This window comes from Neurospora tetraspora (genome assembly GCF_033439725.1).
Source record: "Neurospora tetraspora strain CBS 560.94 chromosome Unknown B0H65scaffold_1, whole genome shotgun sequence".
NCBI lineage: Eukaryota > Fungi > Ascomycota > Sordariomycetes > Sordariales > Sordariaceae > Neurospora > Neurospora tetraspora.
Window position 1 is genome coordinate 4066025 of NW_026944383.1, and position 20387 is coordinate 4086411.

The 20387-nt window shown below is 52.1% G+C and overlaps 7 protein-coding genes and 1 non-coding gene across 8 annotated transcripts; 4 read left to right on the plus strand and 4 right to left on the minus strand.

Annotated features, from left to right (window-relative positions):
• Positions 1-374: 374 nt before the first annotated feature.
• Positions 375-2697, minus strand: B0H65DRAFT_37458 (alkaline-phosphatase-like protein). The gene is made up of 4 exons (XM_062823693.1): positions 1864-2697; positions 1356-1693; positions 683-1279; positions 375-613 (listed from the first exon to the last, which is right to left on the minus strand). Exons 1-4 carry the CDS (start codon positions 2608-2610, stop codon positions 481-483), a joined length of 1815 nt encoding a protein of 604 aa, XP_062686511.1. The 5' UTR covers positions 2611-2697; the 3' UTR covers positions 375-480.
• A 1257-nt stretch (positions 2698-3954) lies between these two features.
• B0H65DRAFT_484678 (mannose-P-dolichol utilization defect 1 protein) lies at positions 3955-5560 on the minus strand. Its single transcript, XM_062827674.1, has 2 exons — positions 4805-5560; positions 3955-4717 (listed from the first exon to the last, which is right to left on the minus strand). Exons 1-2 carry the CDS (start codon positions 5402-5404, stop codon positions 4430-4432), a joined length of 888 nt encoding a protein of 295 aa, XP_062686512.1. The 5' UTR covers positions 5405-5560; the 3' UTR covers positions 3955-4429.
• Positions 5561-8733: 3173 nt separating this feature from the next.
• On the plus strand, positions 8734-9536 carry B0H65DRAFT_414212 (uncharacterized protein; the record flags this gene model as incomplete). Its single annotated transcript, XM_062823898.1, has 2 exons — positions 8734-9118; positions 9217-9536. Coding segments are annotated over 2 exons (705 nt in total), but the record flags the coding sequence as incomplete, so codon positions are not given.
• Positions 9537-9814: 278 nt separating this feature from the next.
• B0H65DRAFT_37521 (uncharacterized protein) lies at positions 9815-11371 on the minus strand. The gene is made up of 4 exons (XM_062823694.1): positions 10576-11371; positions 10403-10510; positions 10272-10352; positions 9815-10204 (listed from the first exon to the last, which is right to left on the minus strand). Exons 1-4 carry the CDS (start codon positions 11065-11067, stop codon positions 10118-10120), a joined length of 768 nt encoding a protein of 255 aa, XP_062686514.1. The 5' UTR covers positions 11068-11371; the 3' UTR covers positions 9815-10117.
• On the plus strand, positions 9902-9993 carry B0H65DRAFT_t15. Its single transcript has one exon. It is a non-coding gene; the product is annotated as a tRNA-Glu (tRNA).
• A 1378-nt stretch (positions 11372-12749) lies between the features above and the next one.
• On the plus strand, positions 12750-15180 carry B0H65DRAFT_505094 (uncharacterized protein; the record flags this gene model as incomplete). The annotated part of the gene is given in 7 exon segments (XM_062827967.1): positions 12750-12917; positions 12980-13063; positions 13078-13377; positions 13439-13688; positions 13748-13942; positions 13997-14371; positions 14408-15180. 7 exon segments carry the CDS (start codon positions 12750-12752, stop codon positions 15178-15180), a joined length of 2145 nt encoding a protein of 714 aa, XP_062686515.1.
• Positions 15181-16245: 1065 nt separating this feature from the next.
• On the plus strand, positions 16246-18044 carry B0H65DRAFT_418151 (FYVE zinc finger-domain-containing protein; the record flags this gene model as incomplete). Its single annotated transcript, XM_062824128.1, has 3 exons — positions 16246-17126; positions 17181-17575; positions 17728-18044. 3 exons carry the CDS (start codon positions 16246-16248, stop codon positions 18042-18044), a joined length of 1593 nt encoding a protein of 530 aa, XP_062686516.1.
• Positions 18045-18734: 690 nt separating this feature from the next.
• On the minus strand, positions 18735-19961 carry B0H65DRAFT_450920 (cytidine deaminase-like protein). Its single transcript, XM_062826025.1, has 3 exons — positions 19248-19961; positions 19066-19147; positions 18735-18984 (listed from the first exon to the last, which is right to left on the minus strand). Exons 1-3 carry the CDS (start codon positions 19652-19654, stop codon positions 18931-18933), a joined length of 543 nt encoding a protein of 180 aa, XP_062686517.1. The 5' UTR covers positions 19655-19961; the 3' UTR covers positions 18735-18930.
• Between the last annotated feature and the right edge of the window lie 426 nt (positions 19962-20387).

Consider the following 20387-nt stretch of genomic DNA (forward strand, 5'->3'; position numbering starts at 1 on the left):
TGGTCATGTCATGTGTACATGAAATTGATACACATTGAATGCTAGCGTTGCTATCCCTGCTTATTGATACCGAAAATGAAAAGAACGAGGACGCTTTGCGCCCATGCTTGCTCGCCGTCGCTGATGCCCGTCGCTGATGCCCGTTGCTGATGCCCATCCTGACCCATGACTTTTTTTGAAAAACCAGGGTATCTATCTTGTCACTGTCAACCAGTGAATTATCATCCCAAAAGAACGCTCTCCCCCATCCAACCTCGGAGGTCCGCATACCGTAGATACTCGCGAATCATTTGCCAAACGCTACCCCTCTTTGAGCGCAGGGCATCTGGCAGAAAGTAGGTAGGTAGCATTCGCATCAACCACTTCATCTTCCTTGTCCGAGTTCCCGCGATGACAAATGCGGGAAAAAGAAGAAACAAACAAACTGCATCTTCTCCATTGTCTTAAACGCCGTTTTATCCTCCGAGATCATCAAGCTTATTACTCCCCGTGGGAGCCTGCTTGATCAACCTTGATGGGCGCCCCCTTGGGTAGCTCATTGCCATTGGCGTCAACAGGCGGGAAGCGAGCCATACGCTCAAGATCGTCGAGTGGCATGTGTGAGCGGATGTATCTAAAAACTACATGTGTTAGCATATCTTCACTTGCAAGACGAGGGGTGGGTGACAAGGGGTTTACTGACTTCTCCCGACCATCATCAATGGGATTGAAGTCCCATTTCTCACGCTCTGAGTCCTTCGCCGTAAAGGCGCTCCACACAAATTTCCGTTTCCTTTGCGAGAGAAGGACTTGCTCGGTGATACTTTCAAAGTCCCATCGCTGCTTCGCCTCGGCCGCGAATCCTCTCAAAATGATTTCCGCTGTCTCTCTGTACTCGGGATCGAGCATCTCTGACTCTGGGTCCGCAAGAACCTTGGCGAGGTCCTCGAGTTCAAGCGGATCCCGTTCTAGGTCAAACAACTGAACGCCATCCGCGGGGCAGATGGTGAACTTCCAGTTGCCACGCTTGATCATCATGATGGGGCTAACGGTGCCCTCGCCCGTGTACTCGGCGATGGCGGTATCGTGGCCTTCCGAGTCGCGTCCCTCCAGGAATGGAAGAAGCGAGCGACCGTCCATCGGCAGACCAGGAACCAACTTCTTGCCGATCAGGTCGACCATGGTCGGCAGGATGTCCAGGGTGGACACGTTGTTAGTCACACGATGAGGCGTGTACTTCTTGGGATAAGAAATCAGAAGAGGGACGCGAACAGATGACTCGAAGTAGCTCATCTTGTACCTGGAATCGGTGAAAGAGTGGGTTAGCGACATATTTGGGGGAAGGAAAGACTCAAAGATCGAGTAGCAAAACTTACCAGAGTCCACGCTCACCAAGCATATCTCCGTGGTCACCACTGAAGACAATGATAGTGTCTTCGGCAAGTCTGCACTTCTCCAAGACCTTGAGTAGCTTCCCAACACAGTCATCAACATAGCTAACAGCGCCATAGTAGGCCCTGCGCGCACGCTTGATCTGATCATCAGTGAAGTTCTTGTCCCACAAGTCGCAGACCTTGAGCAGTCTCTTGCTGTGGGGATCCTGCTCCTCGTTCGGAATCCTGGGAACCTTGGGGAGATCAATCCCCACTTTCTCGTATTTATCCCAATACTCCTCTTCGATGGTGTAGGGATCGTGGGGGTGAGTAAGGGAGACCTATGGCATGATTCTGTTAGCATATTCAACCTTCCTTTCCAGCCGGCGGCTAGCCAATTATGGGCACACCATGACCCTTTTCGGGTCCGGATGGATGTCTTCCCCATGCTAAAAGATACATCTGCAGCCCCATGAGGCTGAGAAGATGACAAGAAAGATCCAGTACGTACCGTCAAACAGAACGGGCGCCTCGAGTCTCCTTTGCGAGCGTAGTTATGGAGAAACTGCGTTGACTTATACATGACCTCCTCGTCGTAATCAAGCTGGTTGCTGCGAACACAGACACCAGCCTGTTCGATCGAGCTCGCATTGTGGTACCACTCTAGCCTTTGGTCGGGCTCCTCGATGTCCGCGTCCCAGTTGGCTGCCCAGCCAAAGTCGCCGGGGTAGATATCAGTGGTGAGACGCTTCTCGTACCCGTGCTTCTGGTCCATCACGAAATGCATCTTTCCAGCCAAGACTGTCTGGTAGCCATCACGACGGAGGTAATGGGCGTAAGTAGGGGTGTCGCTCAAGATCTGGGCCGCGTTGTCATACGCTCCGATCTTCATGGGGAGCTGACCCGTGATCATGCTCATCCGTGAAGGACCGCAGAGTGGCGACGGGCAGTATGCCGAGTCAAACTGAACAGATTTTGCGGCCAAGGCGTCAATGTTGGGCGTCTGGACTATGGATTCCGGATTGTAAATCTTCATCACAGGGGCGGCAAGCTGATCTGCCATGATGTATAGGATGTTCAGCTGCTTCTCCTTGTCCTGCCCTGGAGCAATCCCGTTGCCGTTGGTATGACCATTGCCGTTGGTATGACCATTGCCGTTGGTATGACCATTGCCGTTGGTATAGCCAATGCCATTACTGACACCGTTCACAGGCGCACGCTCCGGAGAGGCCGGTTGGGAGTTGAGAGCTGCCGGCATGGTCGTCTGTCGTCAAGGACGGGGGTTTTGACTTATACGTGATGAGACGAGATGTAGGATATAGTCCTCAGTAAGGTGAGCAAGACAACTGAGGCCGGTCAGTGAGGCTTGAACAAAACTTAGAGAAGCCGAACACCCCACTTATAAGGGAAGCTGGAGGAAGCCGACCTGGGGTCAGAATCCGGGGCAGCGGTTGGAGGTGTGATCAACGGGTCCGACGAAGGAGGTGATGGTGGATAATATCGACGTCTGAGACCAGATGATATGGCCGATGTGATTTGGTGGTGACCACGTCAGAACGTTAAGAAAATCGGGGCAGACCTGAGCACGCAATCGCTCAACCGCATACACAGCCTTTATCGAGCAATGGCGCAATCGAGAGACGGGATGAAAGGCACTTCTGGCACTGCACGAGGGGCAATGCACACCATTTATCATCGCAGCTTTTTCCCCTCTCTTATCCCATCAACCGATAACCGGCCCTCCGCGTAGGGATGCACCAGATACGGACTAGACCCTGATCCTCACCGGGGGTTTCCATCGCGCGAACGGGCATCGACATGTTCCACTTGGACATCGGCATCAACACCCCGGAACAAACAGGACAACCCAGCGGGAAGCGCTTGAGGCGGGTACGGAGGGAAAGAGAGGCGCCAACGCTGCAGACACTAGCGGGGCGTGTGCAAAATTTGGGCGCAGGATAGCGCGACCGAGACCGCCGCAGACCTGAGCGCATGAAGCGCAACTAACGTCTTCCCTGGTCGCGTGAAGACGATGCCGATGGACTGCCGGAGTGATCTGTGTGAATCCGAGGAGCCGTCGATCAGGGAAGTGAAAGGAGTCCACGACTAGTGGCGCATAAAAGGCGTGATGGAGACTGTCCAGATTCCAGAACACTTGCTCGAAGATAAACTCAACGGGAAGATCCCGGGAACATTCCGGGAGGGATAGCTCCGTGAGGATTTGCCCATAAAAGATGAGGATTGCGAAATACTGTCAGAGCGGCAGACAATTCACTTGACAACTTGAGTCCGTCATCGGAATTAACATCCATATCAGCTGAAGACATTAATAAGGGTTGGGGTTATGTGTGTAACAATGGTAAAGGCCAAGAAGGCCATTACGTACCTTATTATTTCCGAAGAAGGATTTCAAAACGCAAGCCACTTATCATTGTCTTTTCATTGTCTTCTCATTTCGTGGTGAACGAGGAACTTTTTTTTTTTTTTTTTTTTTTTTTTTTTTTTTTAGCAGCGTTTCTGCAGGGTCCAAAGATTGGTTGGGCTAGAGCGATTGGCCCTTTTTACTGGTGGGATGAATAGTCTTTCTGTTGACACATGACAGCTCGGAAGGCCGAATCTGGACAGCAGGATATGTAGTTGAGAGCCTCTGAGCAGCTTGGTTGGTTCGTTTGTTTTGACGTCTGAACAGTCACCGCCATTGCCATCTCAACATTTTCTAAATTCGTGGTCATGTGTCACTTCTGAAGCCTAGACCTAGGACCAAGATCAAGTCTCGATCGGTCTCTTGGTGAACCAATGCAAGTTATCGGACCAGGACAGTGGTTTGATCTGAAGACGCCAAATCATTCAAACGCCCTCCAGTTTCCGTGAACGCAGTATTAGATATCTTCAAAAGGCTCCTGGATAACTCTTTTGGAGCATATGTACGCAGGACGGAAAGTCAGCTCACACCAAAGATTCATCGGAAGCTCATGTCTTTCAAAATGTTCATATACCAGAAAAAGCAACTAGAAATACCCCGCACAATATCATCCTCAAACTAGCCCAGCCAGAAAGAGAAATACACGCTGGTCTGTCTAACCGCGGCGACGGGTCGTGGGACCTTTGCTCTTTGCTCTCGGCTCGGAGGAGGTGGAAGCGCCAGTAGCGGTAGCCGACGACGCCGCAGCAGGAATCGGGCCAGCAGGCACCTTCTGCTTGCCCCGTGCCTTGGCTGAGGGCGCGTTCCAGTAGTATACCATCTGCAGAGCGAGGACCAGGTTCAGCGCGAAACCGGCAATGAATCCGTAGAGAATGAGCTTGTCGTCGACCTCCTGGAGAGTGGTAAAGATGCGCGAGAGGGATCCGGCGAGGTAGTTGAAGACCTGAAAGGTAGAAGAAACACAGCGTCAGTATCATGATAAGCACAAGAAGAGGATGTATTCGGACTTGGGGGCAAGGAATGTCCTTACAGCAAATGCACTCAGCTGTCCAGTTCCACCCTCCTGCAGAATAGCCACGATCTGGGGAACCTTGCTGGCGACACCCAGAACGCCAGCGCCGGCCTGGAGGTAGCTCAACTGCTGCATGTTGAGAAGCTGCTCGCTGAAGAGAGTAGCAACGCTGACAGCCAGCGCCGCGACGAACAAGGCCGCGATGCCAGCCCTGCCGCTGTACTTGAGCACGAGCACCGTGATGATGACGTTCTGACCGAGGATCAAGGCCGTCTCGCCAAAGGTGCTGAAGGGGAATCCGTTGCGGACATTGTAGGCGAGCGACGTAAGCAAGCTGCTAGTCTCGAGGAGGTACGACAGGAAAGAGACGCCGCTGGCCGACTTGGAGTTGACGAGCTTGAGGATCTGGGGCACCTTGACTATGGAGGAGGCAGCGACGATGCCAATGCCGAGGGCCTTGCTGATGCCGAGCTTAACGCATTCGGGGTTGTTCTCGAGGTCGATATCGAGGATCAGCTTCTTGTAACACGAGTCTCCGATGAGGGAGAGGCCGATATCCCGGATCGGACCCGGAAGGTTGTGGGTGACAGGCTGCAAAGCCGACCGAAGCGCGTCCATTTTGTCGGCGATTTGTGAGGGTGCGTGGGGGCGGGGCCTATCGTTCGATACCGATTGACAGGAGGATGAATTGATGTGGCCGCAGTTTTGGCTCTCACAAGGCACTCGAAGTTGTCAAAGTGTGACCATTTAACAATCGGAGGTCCTAATGGCCCGTGCCGCTCCGGCACGGTTGGTTCGCCGGCGGGCAACTCACGCGACGAAAACGTACTGCAGTGGCTGCAGTGTATCTAATGGTACCTTAACGAACTTTTGTTAGTTGTCTCACCTACCCTGACGACCTGACTGCAGAGCCACAGCACCATCACTCAATCATAGTCAAGTTTCCGACTAAGATTCCCTTTTAAAGTAAAGATGAGTAAATTCCATTAGCCTTTCTCCAAATCCGCTATTTTGTTCGTGTACCAAAGCAGACTGATCTCCTCCTCCGGGCATGCCTTGGCGGGTATCAAGGCGTCGCTAACAACATCATCCCCGTAGTTCGCCATCACAAATGCTGAAATGAAATAAAGCAGCCTACGAATGCCCGGATACCTATACAGATAGAGTGAAAGTGGCAACCAGCCGGCGGCCCATTCCAAGTTCCTTTGCGTGCCCACTGGCTGCTCCTTTGCGCGCCCTCCGAGTGAAGCGTCGAATGCCCGCGGTGCCCAATGGTACTCAAAGCAGTGGAGTGTTTAACCAAGTGATTGCGCTTGGTGCGTAGAAAATGAAAACCAAAGCAGCCCCGATTAGCCCTTGAATTGCGTTGCAGATCCCTAGGCCGACTTCGTCCTGCTCGAAACGCGCGTGCCTGCCTTAGGTGCCTTCACCTCTTTCGTCTTCTTGGCGGCTTTGGCAGGAGCCTTGGTTTCCTTCGCGCTCTTAGCGTCCTTGCCAGCCTTTGGGGGTCTACCGGGTCTTCCTCTGGGCTTCGCCTGTTGCTTCTCAGCGGGCTTGGCCTTGGGGGCCTTTGCGGCCTTCTCCGCCTTCTTCTCTGCCTTGTCAGTCTCGTCCGCCTTCTCGGCCTTATGAGAGGTCTTTGCCTTCTTGGCCTTCTTCTCGGAAGCCTCCTCGGACTTCTTGGCCTTCTTGTCGGCATTGAACTTGCGCAATAGCTCAGTAGCACCTTGGAGATTCTGCTTAGGCTCCCAGGTGTTGTCGCTGGACGGGTAACCCTTCCACTTCACAAAGTACAAGTGCTCCATCGTCTCGGCATCGATCATCGAGTCGACGATGGTCTCGACCTCGTATTCTCCCTTAGGAACGACATCAGAAGCGGCATCCTTCTTGGGGCGACCACCCTTGCCCTTGGGCTTCGCTTTGCTCTGTTCGAATGGTTAGAATTAACATGTCACTAGGGTTTAATAATGTGAACTTACAGCTGTGCCATTGGTGGATGCAGGATGACCGGGTCCCTTCTTTTTGGCAGCCTTGGCAGCAAGACGGGCGCTAGGAGCGGCGGCGGGTTTGCGACCACGCTTTGCAGGAGTGACATCCTCAACATCCTCCTCACTTTCAGAGTTGGGCTCCTCGATCTCCACGGCCTTGCGCTTGCGCCCGCTGCTCTTCTCAGCGCTCTTCAGAGCACTCTTGGGCGTGCGGGAGCTCGTGCTCTTTGCTGACTTGGGGGTTTTCGAAGCAGACTGCGCGGGGGTTTCACCCTCCATGTCGGCAACAGGGGCGTTCAGCTCCAATTTATCATCCATACTGACAACGGTGACGCCGGCGGGTACACTAGGTGCGATATCTTCGGAGACCTGACGAGGCTCATTGTACTTACTGGCGGTTTGATTAGCCGGTTAAGTTCTGTAAAGAGGTGGATCGCAATACAACAAGATGACGGAAAGGTCGGCGGGGCTCATGAGCTTCCATAAGAAGGAGCTATCATAAACTGGGAATGTGCGACTGTATAGAGGTCTAGTTCATGGAAAATATACTTACTCGAAGAGGTCACTCTCAATGCGAACAAGACCGTCGTCCTCGAGCTCGGCGTCGGAAAGAAAAGGCATCTTGAATGGTAATTATATTTTGCTATAATTCCTCGCAGCGGTGTATGCGCGTGGTGAATTACGGAGCGACGTTGTTGATTTTGATGGATTTTTGATCCAAGAAAGCGCGAGGTAGAGCGAGTTGCGAGTGCAGCGGCGAGTAAGTTGAAAATGAATAAAAGAACCAATAAAATGTGGCTGATCAGGCGACGCTAGATTCGACGTGATCAAGATTGCGCCAGAGGTGATAGGTGTTGATTCTCAACCTGAATGAATGTCTTTGCTGTTAGTGAGGCGTGTCGTGAAGATTGCCGATGGTTTGTTGCGGTGCACAACGAGTGATGTAAACACTAGTGTGATCCATAACGAGTGGAGATTGTATAAACCCCAATTCACCGCTCCTGGCCAATAGCAGGACCGCATAACAACTGCAGCTTCCTAAAGCTCCAGCCACATCCGTAACTTTAGCCACAATATTCGAATACTAATTAAGTGTGCACCGCCATACTTCTTAGCATTCCACGCACTCCTCTTCACTCACCCTTCACCCTCCGATCTTCCGTCCCATTCTCACGAGGGGATCACCCACCGACTGTAACCTCCCACCATGACCCGGCCCGTGACTTCCTCCCTCCACCTCCACCTTTCACTGTCGATACAGACCCGGAGTCAATATGGGAGTTGTCAAGTCTCTGGCTAAGGTGTAATGCCTTAAGATTTCCATTGCCTCAACCCAAGACCACTGACGGACGGATGCTTACTCCAAACAATGCGTGATACGCAGTTGATTCAGCCTTCTTACGTGGGAATTCCGTCGTTTATATACTACATTCCCGCTGGCTTACCCCTAGTCATGTTAATCCCAGAATTTGATCACATCAGACTCGTATCCAACGAGTCCCGCCAAAACTCCGAGGTAGCTCAGTTATCCCCGAGTCAGGCGATTCTGAAATTGGCGGTAAATGCGACATCTGAAGTAACAGCTTCTGGTAATTCTGACCAGCCGTGTCGATCCCCGCTAAGCCCTACTAACAGCTTACTGCCTCTAGTGTACAGTTCAAGCTCGTTTGGACATCGCCGTTTGTATCGGTGTCGAGCTTTGTGCACTCAGCAAAAGAGAAGCAACATCGACTGGTCGACAGCACATGTGTCCGGATGGTTACCCTATCACTCCGTTTAACCACTCGGTACGGTCCGTTCAAAGATCCCTCAGCTTAATCCAATCCAGATACTACGGCAATAATGTTGCACACGGATACCACATCCAGCAACGCTGCGTCTCCTAACACCCTACCTTATGTGGTACTCCGTCGTCTTTTTTGAAGTGTTCATGCGACTGGCTTCTTGTATAAGCACTGTATCTTCCGACCCATGGGCTTGATCTGTCTCCCCCCCGTGCTTTGGGCCGCCCTCGTCCAAGCCGTCACCATTGGATTTCTGGTAGCAGTGACTTCCAACGTCGACGTCGCCTTCAACGAGACCTACGTCTTTGAATCATGGCAAGTCGGCCTGTGCTTTATTAGCGGCATCATCGGTGCTCTCTTGGGCATTCCTGCCGGAGGTCAGCTAGGCGACAAAGTTGCAGACTGGTTTACCAAGCGCAACGGCGGCGTTCGCGATCCCGAGATGCGTCTTCCTGCTATGCTTCCTTCGCTTATTACCACTCCCCTTGCACTTGTTCTTTATGGCGTGGGTATACAGCACAAGCTGCATTGGATCGTTCCTACTGTTGGTCTTGGGTTGTGTAAGTTCATTATTACACCAGTTCACAACTACACCAGCTCACAAACCCCCTACAAATCCCATCCATGACTGTCAGGCTAACGAACACTTTTCTTGCAGTGAACTTCTCCATCACACAAGCCACCAACATCTGCCTGGTCTACTTCATCGATGCCTACCGACCTGTGGCCGGCGAGATTACGCTCGCAGTAATGGGATTCAAGGCGCTTTTCGGGTTCTTGCTCTCGTTCTACACGAATCCCTGGGTCAGCAAGTCCGGGTACCAGAATGCCTACGGCACGATGGCGGCACTTTCGGCTGCTGTCCTCCTGATGGGGGCGCCGCTCTATGTCTGGGGCAAGCAGATACGCCATGTTAGTTGGCAGTGGTCGGTTATTTCGTACATTCACTGGCATGCGGATCGGGAGGTTGGCGAGTAGGAAATGTCTACCTTGTTTCGCTCGCTTGTCTCGCTTGTGCACCTGAATCTTTGCACTGTTTCATCAGGTCTGTGCCAACTCGGGCAAACACGAAATATTACTACCTCGGTTTCTTGGTTTTTCTTGAAGAGTCACTTGGAAGTTATTGTTTGAAGTCCGTGCCCTGGGTTCCCTTCAATGGACTTCTCATTCAACCGCACTGCCTCCCAGTATTTCTAGGTTGCTCTGGTTTCCGTTTATCCTCTTCCGTTACCACTGAAGAATGATAGAATCAAGCCCTTTTCCTGTCGTCGCCTTTCCACCTCTGTCACTTACATATAAGTCATTGCTCAGCTCGGATATTCAACAATCGGAACCATTCCTGATCGGGTATGGTGTAGCGGTAACATCGTTGACTCTCACTTCTTAGGAGTGACTGCTCTCTCAACAGCCCCGGGTTCGACTCCCGGTATCCGAGTCACAATATTTTTTTTCTTTCTTCGCCTTTCTGGTTTCTCTTGGGCCTTTTCCTCATTTCTCCTTCCTCCCTTTCTTTTTTTTCTTGAATGAAACCAGTTGGTGTCGTCCATGAGCGGTCGTCATCAGAGTACCATTCCTCCATCGATAATGACATTCACTCCTGTTACACTTTTGGACTTGACGAAACAGAGTACCTGCTCTGCGACATCCTATTTCAAGGGTTACGAAACGTATCAGAGAGATATTCTTGTTTATATAGGAGAGGGGAAAACGTACCTCTACCGTTGCCAAACGCTTGAGCTTTGATCTCTCCCTCGCTTCTTTCTGCTTTTCAGGTGGAAACTGAAGACCCCAGTCCTGCGAATATCAGCATGGTTTTTCGGTGGCCAAGTTTGGAGCCAGCTTACCGTGAGCATGAGACCCGGAGATACAGTATTGACTCTGATCCTGGGTGCCGCAATCTGTGCCAATCCTTTGGCCAGGTGGATTTGCGCCGCCTTGGTGACGGAGTAGGCCTGTAGTAGAGATGGGCACCATGTTACTTCAACAATTCTTTTGGATATGAACAGTGGGTGCTCACAAGCGAACTCCCGCTGACTTTGACACCTGCCAAAGAAGCAGTGGTGATAAAGACACCTTCCGTTTCGTCCAGATGCGGTTTCGCAGCGTGCATCAACCAGAGATGGGACTTGACGTTCATGTTGAAGCACATATCCCAGTCTTCCTCGTTCACGTTGTCATCCAGGTCGTTGATGTCCCGGAGACGGGTCCAACCGCCGTTGGAGAAGACAATGTCGAGTCTGTCCATGCAGTTTACTGTATCGTCGATGAGCTCGCCGATCTGGTTCTTTTCAGCTAAGTTAGCCTTGAGGGCAACGTAGTTGAACCGGCCATATGCGCCAGTTCTCAGCGGGGAGATTTTGTAGAGTTCTTTCACAAGATCTGAGGCCCTGGCGTCGTCGTTGTTGTAGTTGATGACTACACGGATGCCGTTCCGGGCAAAGAGACGTGCAGTCGCGGCGCCGAGACCAGCGCTGCCAGCGGTGATTAGGGCAACCAATGGAGAGTCCATTTTGTGAAGGAACGAGGGGAAATTAATGGACGAGGTCTCGGTTCACAAATGGAGATGAGGTTATTCGCCTCGATATCAGGCAGTGACAACCAGTGCTCCCAATGAGCCAAGCCGAGCCGAGCTCGAGAGTCTGGCTCGACTCGACTCGTCTCCACATGGAGGCCAGCTCGGCTCGGCTCTGGCTCGGCTTACTATAGGCTCGTTGGGCTTGTTTTGAGAATTGTAGACCTCTGTTGTTGCTACTAGCAACGAAAAGTAACCACTTCTTACACGCGCAAAGATAGTAAATTACGTCGTTCTGCAGAAGAAATTGGGGTGCATACACCATATAATATTGGAGAACCTTATCATACAAGCCTGACGAGCCATAACGAGCCGAGCCTGACCTCCAGCTTACTCCAAATATCCCCCCGGCTCGGCTCGTACCAAAATATCTGGGCTCGGCTCGGCTCATCAACGGCTCGGCTCATTGGGGGCACTGGTGACAACCCGTGTGTTATCAAGCGTTGGTGGGGAGTTCTTGGAAAGGGAAGGTAGGCGCCTTGGGACGGGACCTACAAGTAGGTTCGACGCCCACATGGCCCACTACAAACGGAAGGGGACCTCATCGTTTGTTGGACGTTCCCAGGCAGTCATCACTGCCGAGCTTGAGCTTGGAAATTGCCCCGCATCACTGAAAGATAGTCGGAAAGAACTACCTCTAGGGCCAGACACAAATCCGAACTTGAGGGAGAACTTGGCTCGCGAACTTCAACAACTCCAACCCAATGTCATGCCCGTCCGAGCAAAGTACACGACCTATGGCTTTACTTGTGACTATCCGAACCTCTTGAAGCGAGAGCTCAACTGTTATTCGAGCGGTTACTGTTAGTCCCTAGGCGCCATTGCTACTCCGTATAACTGCTCGACACAACCCCCACTCCGGCCCTTATAATCCTACCCTGATCGCCTGATATCTTCGGGAGAGACATGTGGTTCCCCCACCTTCCGTACGCTACCAGCTTCCAGGTTTATACCCGATGTCTTCAGTGTTTTCACGGTGTTTGGAACTCGACTCAACAAACTCGGTACATTGACTGAACATCATCTCTAATCCAGGAGCCATGACTTCCAATCACCTCAGACAATCACCTTTCCCGCTTCCCTCATTACCCCCTTGCTCTTGCTTCTACGGGCGGGAGGACCTCCCACCTTTCCGAGTCCTCCCTTAACGCACAGAAACCGCACAATGAATATCCGGGCCTATCCCGGATGCATCCCGGTCACCGGAAGTAATGGCATGCCTTCAGAGCCGGTCAACTGGACTCGCTAACATCTTTCCCTTGCTGCCATGCTGTAGTCCCCCAACTAACAAGGTTGATGTGCCATATAAACATGCAAGTCGACCTCGAGAAGGCGCCTAGACCTGATGGTTGAGCTTACCCCCTGCATTACACATTTCTTATCCATTATATGTTGCCTCACTGATCAACTACCGCCCTAATCAACTTGTCTTTTGATACTTTCTACTCTGAGCCTCCCTAGATGTGAAGTGTCTGTATCATAAGAGGAACACCTGCCACCTTGGACGATTCAATTTTCTGTCCGTTTCTGATTTCAACGGTCTTTTTTTCTACTACCCAGCAATCAGAGACTGCTCTGCCCTTGTCTCCATCATTGGAGACACTCATCGACCTGCCGGCATGGGGAACTTTGCTTCTACCTGTGATAGAACCAGGCATTACCATCAGCATGGGACGAAACTTACCCTTGAGGATCGCCCATCAAACTTGAAGATTGTCATTGTTGGTGCAGGAATTGGCGGCTTGTCTGCTGCCATTGGACTGCGGCGTAATGGTCACGAAGTTCGTGTTAGTAGCCCTCCTCCTCAGCTTGACAACGTGTTTATGGCTGGGTACTAACGGAGCTGTAGCTGTTCGAACAATCAGCGTTCGCCAGTGAGGCTGGTGCCGCAGTACACCTGAGTCCAAACTCGAACGGCATTCTGAGGAGATGGGTATCTATGCTGAGGAGTTTGGAGCAAATCCAATGAACCGGCTCATCGAACTTCTTCCAAACGGACAGATCGTCAAGGACGTTGACCTCATAGAGTTCAATAAGCGATGGCAGCACCCTTGGCACCTGGTACACCGAGTTAACCTACATGAAAGGCTGAAGAAACTGGCCACTTCGGAGGAAGGGGATGGAATACCAACACAGTTGCATACTTCGAGTAAGGTTATGGATGTTGACACAGCTCAAGGGATCATCAGGTTGGCGAACGGCGAGACAGTTGCTGCTGATGTGATCATCGGTGCTGATGGCATTTATGTGAGTGCTGGAATGATGCTAGTGGATGGCTCTGTTTCTGAGAAAGACTGACCTCTCTTAGTCCACAACGAGGAAATACATCAAGGACGCCAAACTGTTCAGCTCTGGCAAGGCAGCATTCAGGTTTCTCATTCCCAGAAACATTGCCGAAGCAGACCCAGTCGCCGCGCCTCTAGTAGAGCACCCCAACACAATGAGAATATGGTATGGAGACGACCGGCGAATAGTCATGTATCCATGCAATAACAACCAATTGCTCAACTTTGTCTGTACTCATCCGGATACAGAATCTCACCCTACCAAAAGCGATGGTGAGACCAGAACAACACAACAATGCGTCAGCTCAAACCAGGCTAACCATAAAGCATAGAATGGAACAAACAAGGCTCTCTCGAACAAGTGCTAAAGGTCTTCGAGGCTTTTGATCCTGCCGTCAAAGCGCTCATAGCGAAAGTTGACCCTTCAACGCTAAAAGTGTGGCAGCTTTTGGATATGGAGAAACTGCCAACATTGACAAAGGGGAAAATGGTACTACTTGGAGACGCCGGCCACCCCTTTACACCTCGTGAGTTCAGACTATGCCCAATTCTTTGCCCAGTTACTTACACACAAAACACAGATCAAGGCCAAGGAGCCGGCCAGGCGATCGAGGACGCAGCAGCTCTGACCATAGTGCTACCGAGAGGGACCAAGCCGGCTGATGTTTTCGAGCGACTGAAGCTGTACGAAGCGATCCGATATGAGCGAGCTCACACCATACAAAACTATTCGAGGCTTGCGGGCTCGGATTGGATCAACGGAAAACCACAAGTTGAAATTGAGCTTTTGACCAAGGCTACAAACTACAACTTCGGCCACGACGAGATCGATCATTCAAGAAACATGTTCAATAAATGGCTGTGGTCTAGAAATCCCAACGCTTGCTGGCGGATGCCCATCGGATTTGGGCCACTTCCGGCTCCTGGACCTCCGAGTCAACAAGACCGCCATGCTTGTTGTCGACAGGTGCCCACCAATCCCACAACGGCAGATTTCACGTCGATGATTATCCGGTTCAAAACTTCACGCACGTTTCTTGAGACCCTTTTCCCGACTGCGCAGTTCCGATTCAAGGAGGTCAGCACCGTGGCCACGGCAAGCTTTGCAGCAACCCGGGCCCATAACAGCAAGCACACCACTCTGAGATTTTACGTACATGGTGTGCAGTACCTCAAGAAAGACGGAACCGCTGTTGACGGGACATATATGTCCGTGGTCTTTGAGTCCCCTGCTGTTTTCGGTACAAAAGAGGCCGGCCTTCTTCCCAAAGTACTCTGCGATATTGAGCTTTCGACAGACAACACCTCTGCCAGGGTCACAGTAAGCTGGCGGGGTGCAACCTTTGCTGATATCACAATTGATGATCTCCAGGACGAAGAGAAAACTGAAAGGAACGATGAGGGTGTGCCCTGGCAAGAAGAAAACAAAGACGAGGAAGTTGTTCTGTTTTACCGATACATACCTGCCCTCGACAGCCCCGGGAAAACAGCTACCGAGTATCCATGTTTGATACCCAGACCAGCTTGCATCGGGGAGGAAAAGCCGAAGAGTATGAAGGTTACAAAGGTGATGAGACCGAGGCCAGAGTCAGTTAGGACAGGTCCTACTGTCAAGATGGACGGCCACAACTGGGAAAAGCTGCCCACTTTGCATCACATAGCTTCGACGCTGGCCGAGGTTCCGATATACGAGATAGTGGACGCAAAAGTCATAGTAGGAACGGGGATAACAGATGATAGTATGTCTTTTATGAAGCTCGAATAGGGGGATCTGTTTACTTGGTTCCTTGGCACGTGGTTTTAAGAGGTAGTGAATAGTGCTGAAGGGGGACGAAAGACATGACGATTGACAGCTTTGCTTGGGTCGAGGATACAATAAATACCACCATAAATGTCTCACCGACTTGTCGGCTCTTTGGGTAGCTTTTCGATTCACAACGGAAAAAGTAAAGAGTCGAAGTTTCCGTTATGAGAAAAGAGGCACGCAGTGTCTGAAGTTCCGACGGGTCTCCAAGAAGGGCGCTGGAGATGTTAGCTGACCCTCTGCATAGGCTGGCTTCAGCACCTGACAGCACCTGACAGCACCCGAGTCCTTCCAACTTTGTGTGTGTGGGGCGGTCAAGATAAGGTTTGGTGATAAGGCCTGTTCAATTGGGGGAACCGAGGCGGGCGGAGAAACCTCCACTGCCGCCTGCTCCCTTGCCTCTACACCTACGCACTGAGGGACTGCACCCCGACTTCCCACTTGCAAACCGCCGCCGGCATACTGACGATCTGCCTTGTGGGATTCGACGGTTCGGTGTTGTAGCCGAAGTATGAAAGTACCCTTTTGTCAACTCTTGTTTCTTTGCTCCTCAGAGTGAACCGTCGCACCATCTTCAGAGATCGTCCTCGTCCGTCTCGGGTCCCTTGATATCCCGTCCCGGAATGACGACGGAGCGGCTTGACCACCACCTTCCGTCCACCTCTCTATCTGCCCGAACAACCATTACTACCACCGTCACCGTCTCGGAACGATATCTTCAGTTTTCGCCTCTCGAGAGGGCCAATCGATAGATCTTGACATCCGAGAATCATTCCAGAAACGAATGCCTCGAATGGCTCTCTGTGTTGCTTCTTGATCCTCCCACCGCAGCCTTGTGTTCGCATCTCGCCTCGCCTCGCCTCGCACCACCGCAAGCGCTCCAAATATTCCACTTAGGCCTGGTGCCTTTTCTACCTTTCTAAATACCACTAGTAATAATCTCAGCCAGCCCCGCATAGCCAGTTGTCCACCTTCAAACGCTGCACGATATATACGGACCACGAATCGATGACCCCTTGCCCAGCTATGGCTACCCGTGATGCCCCCGGTTCCTCCCGGGACACAGTTATAAACATTAGCAGCGATTCAAATTCCGATTCGCCCTATGGCCGAAGCCGTCATCCTACTGTTAACGCACCGCTGCCAATATGCCAATGGCGGAACTCGACCTTTCACGATCAGGAATGCTCCCGCTACTTTGACTGCCCTACACACATGGTGGAGCGAGTGATATCGGACGGCGAATCGGAGGATGATGAGGAAGGTAGGGCACGCCTAGATCAACCAGACGAATCCGACGAGGAACACTCACAACCTGGGGATGTGTCTCCTCTGAGCGAGAGCGAGGATGAGGGAGGTGTGGTCATGTCCAGCCCGGATGCTTCTCGGGGTGTTTCACCTTTGCCGAGCCCGGCAAGAGGCGGGCATGAAACAGGGCCGTTGGCGGGAACAGACTATCCTCCCATACCGGGGGAACAACCGGGGGACGACACATTGCCAGCCAACACTGGGAATTTACCTACAACACCGCTCGTGGGGTCGGCCGAAAACCCAATCACCCTCGATGATTCCCCTGTGCAAACAAGAGGCCAGCCACTGCTTGGGTATTTTGCACAGCGTGCTACAAGTACCGACGAGTATGGGTCAGGGACGGCAACCACGCCGAGCCCTGGACCCTCGCGTGGCGGTGTACCATCGAGACTGCGCGAGGTATTCGAAAATCCACCAACTCCCACCACAGATCTTTCACCAAGGTTGGTACGAGGTCTGTCTCAACAACCACCTCCGGCACAGCGCAGGGTGTTGGAGGAGATAGTGCTGCCCCGGTGGCAGCCAGATGCCGAGGTGACCTACTGTCCCATTTGCCATACTCAGTTCAGCATATTTGTTAGGAAGCATCATTGCAGGTAAGTTGTTGAACTGGCCTTAAGAACATAGAACAGTTACTTACCTTTGTCCAGAAAATGCGGGCGCGTCGTGTGTAATTCGTGCTCGCCCCATAGAATCACAATCCCGTACCAGTATATCGTACAGCCGGCCGGCACACCCCGTCTAGCTCCGAGGTACCCGGGCTCGTTTTTAGGTGGAGACCCGCGATCCCCAGACTTCAGTGCCCTCGGCGGCGGCGAGCGGGTCAGGTTATGCAACCCCTGTGTTCCAGATCCCAACACGGCTCCGCCGCAAACGCAAGCCCAGGGGTCAAGCCATTCGAGGTCTCACAGCAACGTCGCCGGTGGATCTGGGGGCAGTGGCAGTGAGGCCGCCTCGCCCGGATACAACAACAGATGGAGCTCGTATTTCGGGCCGTCGAGCCCATCCGATGGGCAGTCCAGACATAGAAGTGTAACTCTGGTTCGTGAAACCCTCCGTGATTTCAATGCTTCTCTATTTTCTATCGTGTGTTCCCGAAGATCAAGGTCTAACAACCATCGCCCCATAGCAACCCACCGTCACGACGTTGCCATCCGGATCTAACAACTTCTTCATCTCCACTGCCCCGATGGAGAGCCGCATCATGTCCGGCACCCCGCCGGTATACTACCAGTCCGGCTCCTCTGCCCATTCTCACCCGTATCGTGGGCCAACATCACAACAACGGTACCGGTCTCTACTTGATATCGGTGAGCGGCCTGGACCATCGGCTGGACCGTCCTCATCATCCAGCCCCGACATCAACCGCCGTCTACCTCCCACTCCACGATCACACAACCACCACCATCATCATCAACACATCATTCCCGAGGAAGATGAGTGTCCGGTCTGCCATAGGGAGCTTCCATCACGAACCCTTCCCAACTTCGAGACCCTGCGTGAATCCCACATAAACCAATGTATTGCCTCACACAGCGCGTACAACGGCGGTGTCCGTCCAGCAGCGACTGATGAGAGCGGAGAGGGCAGCAGCGGAAGTAGTAGTTCGCTACCATCCGCGCCACCACGGCGGACCGGCATGTTCCCATACACAGCGACGGAAAAGGACTGCGTGGACTCGGCGGAGTGCACGATATGTCTGGAGGAGTTTGAGCCCGGGGTGGCCATGGCTAGGTTGGAGTGTCTGTGCAGGTTTCACAGGGCGTGTATAAGTGCGTGGTGGGAGAGACATCCGGGGAGATGTCCTATGCATCAGCATGATGGGTTTGGATACTAAGGTGATCAAGTCCAGGAAAAGGGAAGGGTGGACAGTTTGTTGGCGGAATGAAAGAGGATGTTTATTGGGATTTGGTGGTGCTGTTTGGAGGCTGTATATTGATTCTCTTGGGATGGTTTTTTTCTTTGGGTCCATTCATTGCGTGTTGCTTCAGTCTCATTCATTGCATGGCGGTTGTGCTGGAGTTAGGAAGTCGTGAAGATAGTACGGATAGTCACTGAGCAAGTCCATGGTCAAAGTAGCTTGCCCTAGTCTGAAGGAACCACATAGCGAAAACAGCATATCGGACAGAAACAAGTGTACGCCAGGTACTGGTGTAGATACTGTTTGTGTCCATTAGATGTTGGGTTTATCATGTCATTTTACTCCTCAGCTGGAACGTCCAGAAGTGAGTCGAAAACCGCGTGATGGAGAGAGTACATCGAGTTTTGCTCCTATGTTTACATGACCCTCACTCCCTGAACCTTCCGCTCCACCCCAGGGTTGGTTGCTCAAAGTCATCAAGCCATAAATAGTCGTGAGACCCTACTGCGTCTTTCCCCGAGACAGCCATGCGAAAACAGTTAAGCAGAGCCCTCAATGCCCATCTGATCAGGGCCAAACGACAATGGGAGGAGCTAGATACCAAAAGTGTCAGCAAAGCCGTGTGACTCCTCGAGTCAAAGGACAGGCAAGAACGAAAGGAAATTGCAACTCACATCCTCAAGCCTCAAAACGCTGAAATTCTCATCCTTATCAAACATAAGAATAGGCATGCTCAACTCGCAAAACTCACGGATGCTATACGCATATTTCCACCCCGGCCGGTCAGCAAAAAAAAGATCTCTCTCTCTCCTTCTTCCCACGCCAACACTTGGGAACAACAACATGGAACACTCACAACTGCCTACACATCCCACAAGGACTAGCAGGAGGACTAATATCCGTCGCCACCGCCACCGCCTTAAACCCGCGGTGTCCCTCGGTAATCGCCCGGCCAAAGGCTACCCGCTCCGCGCACGTGGTTACCGGGTAGCTGGCGTTTTCCACGTTGGCGCCCGGCGTATACGTCTGTTCGGGAGCCGTAGTTGTTCTCTCTCCCGTGACGGCGTCGTCGACCTTGCCGTTGGACAGCAAAACGGCGCCGACCTTGAACTTGCTGTAGGGGCTGTACGAGGTCGCTTTGGCGGCTACGGCGCGGTCGCGCAGCTGGGCGAATTCGGAGGGGGTGAGGTTGTAGGTTTGGCAGGTTTGGGCGATGACGGCGGGGGAGTGGCCGTCGAGGATGGGGGGTGTTAGAGGAGCCATGTTGTGAGGGTGTCGTGGTTGGTGGTTGTGGTTGGGAAGGCCTTCTTTGGGGAAATTGGGAGATGGAAGTTGACGACCTGAGTCGGCAAGGTGATGAAGATGGTTCAAGATTGCTGATGGAAATGGAACTTGAGAAGAGAAAGAGCACTTGAATGTAATCTTAGGCCTCCACCAAGTCGGTAGGTATAAATTCTGTCGAAGTTCAAGAGTAGGTAGTGTATCGTACAAAACTGTCTTTCATCCCTCCATCCCTTCCCGTCCGTATTTCGGGGGTCATCTATTGTTTAATACTTTCCTTCCCCGGACCATTCCCAGCCAGCCCAGGGGTAATACCGGCCAAAAAGACAGCGCATCCGACCGACTACCAGCGAGTGGTGACAACGGGGCGTGCCGAGTAGCGGTCCCCGGCGAGCGGAGAAAGAGCGGAAGCTTAGCAGGACGGCTACTCCGCCACCCCGCCCTATTTCGTTATCTTATCTCTTAGACCTGTAACATCAGCGGTCCCTGCCTATCGTGGGAACTGACCTATCTCAACTCAAAACCGCGGGTCATGAGGTCACCATCACGAAAAGAGTCGGTCACCATTTCGGCATACCGCTTCCGATGTTTGATTGTAAGTACAGTCCAATACTGATTTGTTTATTAGCTTAAGACCTCAGGTCAACTTCCCTAGGCGTTTTTATATCTAATTGATTCGTTTCGTTCTATGATTGAAGCGTGATCTTACCTTGCA

Coding starts and splice junctions, on each gene's coding strand:
- B0H65DRAFT_37521 (XM_062823694.1), bottom strand. CDS start 11,067: ATGGACTCTCCATTGGTTGCCCTAATCACCGCTGGCAGCGCTGGTCTC. Junction 10,511..10,575: donor AAGTCAGCGGGAGTTCGCTT/GTGAGCACCCAC, acceptor TCTCTACTACAG/GCCTACTCCGTCACCAAGGC. Junction 10,205..10,271: donor AGCGTTTGGCAACGGTAGAG/GTACGTTTTCCC, acceptor CCCTTGAAATAG/GATGTCGCAGAGCAGGTACT.
- B0H65DRAFT_450920 (XM_062826025.1), bottom strand. CDS start 19,654: ATGGCTCCTCTAACACCCCCCATCCTCGACGGCCACTCCCCCGCCGTC. Junction 19,148..19,247: donor TGTGGGATGTGTAGGCAGTT/GTGAGTGTTCCA, acceptor ATATGCGTATAG/CATCCGTGAGTTTTGCGAGT. Junction 18,985..19,065: donor GCGTTTTGAGGCTTGAGGAT/GTGAGTTGCAAT, acceptor TTTGGTATCTAG/CTCCTCCCATTGTCGTTTGG.
- B0H65DRAFT_37458 (XM_062823693.1), bottom strand. CDS start 2,610: ATGCCGGCAGCTCTCAACTCCCAACCGGCCTCTCCGGAGCGTGCGCCT. Junction 1,280..1,355: donor CTTGGTGAGCGTGGACTCTG/GTAAGTTTTGCT, acceptor CACCGATTCCAG/GTACAAGATGAGCTACTTCG. Junction 614..682: donor ATTGATGATGGTCGGGAGAA/GTCAGTAAACCC, acceptor TGTAGTTTTTAG/ATACATCCGCTCACACATGC.
- B0H65DRAFT_484678 (XM_062827674.1), bottom strand. CDS start 5,404: ATGGACGCGCTTCGGTCGGCTTTGCAGCCTGTCACCCACAACCTTCCG. Junction 4,718..4,804: donor GACAGCTGAGTGCATTTGCT/GTAAGGACATTC, acceptor TCTACCTTTCAG/GTCTTCAACTACCTCGCCGG.